Raw genomic sequence first — 3,979 nt, forward strand, 5'->3', positions numbered from 1 at the left:
ACAATACTGTTCTTTGCAGTTCTGACCGGAATTTTCTGTTAACTTTATTTCATTTCTTCTTCCGTACCGTATAACAACCCCGCATTCTTAGATTTAGATTGGTTACCGTTTCCTGCTTACAGATTCCGATTCTATTTTATTTTCCCCTCATTTTTCATTGTCTCCAAACTACCAGCACTCTTCGCTCTCCCACGAGCAATACATGCACTGCACCGCACGAGGTACGGTACGTACTTGTGACCCGCGATCATCAAAGAAACCACAGCCCAACCACAACCCCGCGACAATTACCGAGCCCGAGCGGACGGAGCCTAACGTGGCAGAAACGATGTAACCTCTCACGACGTCCCAACCTCATCTCCAGATCGGGGACAAACCCAACACGAGAACAGCACTTATATAATTATGATATACGAGATTGTCATAATATTACCATAGTAATCGTTGTAATAAATAAAAGTCACTCACTACGTATGATATAATATCGTCCTTATACATATGCTCTTCAGCCCTCCCTCAATCCACACCTCCACCCATACATACACCACCCCATTCACCAATACGAGTACAGTACAATACTCGCAACCGAGATTAAGAAAAAGCCTCCGTTATCGGTCGGGTACAGTACGTGTACTTTGCTGCCTTGGTCCCCAAAGTCCCTTCCCTGCTCGTGTCGTGCCCGGTAAGGTTGTACGAGCGGCGGTAGTGCAAGAACTAATAATCGAGCCCAGTAATTACCATGACCGGAACGGAACAGGCTTGTCATTTGTCTGTTACAATAAGCACGAATGAAAACGAGCGTGCCACACTATTCTACATATGATAAAACTATGCCCAGATTTCACTTTTGATCTTCCTTCCTCCCTCCTTACTCCTTACTCCCTTTTGAAGGGGTTCGTGGGTAATGTGTAGACTGTGACTACTGTACGAGGTGCTAATCTAGGGAAAGGCAAGACAGAAAGTTGGAAAACGTCATCGTTGAGAAAGCGAAAGGAAATGACAAAATTAGAAGGCATGGGGAGGGATAGAATTTGGATGTTTATAAATGAGATGTGAAAGTCAGGTACGCCAATTTTGAGGATGAAAAAAAAAAAAAAACACCTCCCAAGATGGATCGGATCGAAATTGAATGTAGTATGTATGACAGCAAAAGCACTGGATGAAAATCGGAAAGAAAGAAAGAAGAAAAAGAAAAAAAAAGTAGAAAATGCAAAAGCTAAGTGACAGGACAGAACAGAAAATAGAAAAAGCCAATCCCACAAGCCCCATGCCAAAAAAAAAAAAACCACAAGTAACCTAACTTACAATGAACGCAACCAACCATATAAAATAACCAGCCAAGTTATACAAAAAAGACACAAGATAACCAGAGTTAAATATCAATATACAATCTACCCCCAAACCCCGCCTCTCAAACTCAACAGGTTCTCCACGCACTCCATCTCATCCACCCTTCCTGGCTCCGCATTTACCACGCTCCCCTGGCTGGACCCGTCGAAAAACGACTGGCTCTCACCACCAGCACCAGGTAACTCATACTCCGTCTCGCAAACCTGACTGCTCGTCGGTGGGACGTCGTAGAATATCCTCATGCCCTCACTCCTGGTTTCCTCCAGGACACGTCTCTTCTGCTTGTCGGATAGGGACTTGTTCTTTTTCCGCGGAGTCTTGTTCTTGTCCGCTGGCCTCTTCTTCTTTGCGCTGTTGTTGATTATATCACCTTTGCCCGGGACGCCCAGAGCTCTGCGGTGTTCGGGGGGTGGGGAAACGAGGGCCCCAGGGGGGCGGTTCTCCTTGTCGCTGTCTTGGCCGGGTTCGGGGAGGAGGGGGTTTGCGCGGGGTTTTTTGCTACTACCAGTGGTAGTTGTCATTGGTGTGGAGGGGTTGGCGTTGACATTGTTTGACAAGACCGGCTTTGGGCGTGCCGATTTTGCAGAGATTACCTTCCGGCTCTTCTTGGCTTTTATAGGGGATGAAGGGGCTGCTTTTTGTAAATGCTTTCTGGGTTTTACCATGCCCAGGGAGTTCCCCATCGAGCCGTCTTTTAGCAACGGCTTGTGTGCGCTGCCACCCCCCCTTCCCCGGACCAATCCCAACGCTTCCGTCACCTCTGACGGTTCCTCATGTGGCTGACATGGAGAGCGGATAACGGCCTGATTATCGCAGCAAAACTCCCAAACTTTACTATCGATTGTTCGGCGCTTCAAGGCGCTACGGGATACCGAGCTCGGTTGGATTTTCGGTGCTGGTAGGGTAAGTAGTGGTGGTGGTGGCGGGGGCGGGGGTGAAGACGGCTCGTCCTCCAACACTACCGAAGCTTTCCCCTCTAGTGAAGTTGAGAGTCGGATTGATGACGAGCGTTTTAGTAATCGTGGGGGGTTCTTGGGCGTCGTTGGGGCCGTCCTTCGACGCGACGCGCCGAGTGGGCAGTGGTGGGGAGGTGTAGGTGCGGAAGATAGAACGTGTTGCAAGCGATTATGAGCGGAAGTGGTCATCGCTACCTGTGTGAAAACTCCGTGTTCGTCCTCTCCTTCGTCTCCCTCTTCTTCCCCGCCTATGACAAAGAAGGTCCTTTGACGTTGGTGGTGGTGATGGTGTTTTGTCGTGGCTGAATGATTGCTCTCGGGACAAGATGGTGAAGAGATCCGATCCGATGTAAGCGATAGATTATCGTTGCTATTGTTCTTGTGTCCAGTAGCACTGATTGAAGGTTTACCCTGCGCGACTTGGTATGGTTGATGGTGACTCTGACTCTGGTGGAGCGATCCCTCTTCGTCGTCCGCGTCACTAACGCCAAGACAATCACCCCCGCCTTGGGAATGCAACACGTCGTCACTGAATGTGTCGGGAAATTGAGCAGCGGCAGCGGCAGAACAAGGTCTAATGCTGCGACCACAATCACCCTGGTTATTATGATTATATTTATTATTGTTACTCTCTTGCGGTTGGGAAGAGGAGAAGGGTTGAGAACTCTCGAACAAAGATTGCTGTGAGGAGGAACTCGAATTCTGACTATTGTGCGGTATTATTTCATGTGGTAAGAGTGGCTTAGATTTGCGGCGCGTTGATTGACGCTTGTTTTGGAACCATATCTACTTAAGACGCGTGTTGGGTTAGTAATCATGAACACCACCAACCGACCAACGAGCCAACTAGAAAAACCACACACTAGCCACAGAAAAACAACGCCCATCTTAGACATTCACTCAAAAACGGAAATATGCAGGGAGGCAAAAGAGAAGTAAAGTGACAATGGAGTGGTGAGCAATGATTATTCCAATAAATTCCCAGATATAGGCATTCAAAGAAAGAAAAAAACGGAAAGCAAGATATATAATAATATTGTAGAAAACGTGCAACTGGAGAGGGAAGGAGATAAATATCTAGTTAGCCTTTCTATCTTTCTCTATTTCTTTACCTGAACTTCTTTCTCGCCCATTTGGACTTTGGCTGTGATCTCCCTCCTCTTGGACTTATCCGGTCGATCACATTTTCGATATTCCTCTTCAAGAATGGCCTGGTCGTGTGCGGACGTGCGGCGCCTACGTCTGCGAGCCAGAGTCGCGTTGTCTATTGAAGGTGAGAGGTTGAGAGGGAGCGTTCCCTGGGAATGTGTAATGAATGCATAACCGGAATTGCTGCCGCTAGAACTCGGATGTGGCTCTGGGTCGGCTTCCATTATGGAGCCGGGCCTACTCGAGAGCGTGTGAATATAGGATGTGATGGGTGTGGAGAAGAAAAGTAGGTGTGTATATCTTGAAGGGGGAGGTTGGTGGTTGGGGTGAGTGTGTTATTAAAGAGGAGGAGGAGGGACGGCTGCAATTATGATGCTAAGCATGGAACAAGTTGCAAAAGAGGGAAGAAAAGAAAAAACAAATTGATGTACGAGTACAGTGGGAAAAGAAGGTGGAAAAAAGAGGAGGATGAGGTACGAGGAGGGTGCGAAATTTAGAATTGGGGGCTGGGAGCAGCAAAGAAA

At 47.8% G+C, this 3,979-nt stretch overlaps 1 protein-coding gene; it reads right to left on the reverse strand.

Moving 5' to 3' along the window:
• Positions 1-942: 942 nt before the first annotated feature.
• On the reverse strand, positions 943-3,679 carry GSTUM_00011138001 (uncharacterized protein; the record flags this gene model as incomplete). XM_002841733.2 has 2 exons in its annotated part: positions 943-3,092; positions 3,419-3,679. The coding sequence occupies 2 exons, from the start codon at positions 3,677-3,679 to the stop codon at positions 1,392-1,394; spliced, it is 1,962 nt and encodes a 653-aa protein (XP_002841779.1). The 3' UTR covers positions 943-1,391.
• Positions 3,680-3,979: the final 300 nt, after the last annotated feature.

The sequence above is a fragment of the Tuber melanosporum genome (genome assembly GCF_000151645.1).
Source record: "Tuber melanosporum whole genome shotgun sequence assembly, scaffold_8, strain Mel28".
In the NCBI taxonomy this organism is placed as follows: Eukaryota; Fungi; Ascomycota; class Pezizomycetes; order Pezizales; family Tuberaceae; genus Tuber; species Tuber melanosporum.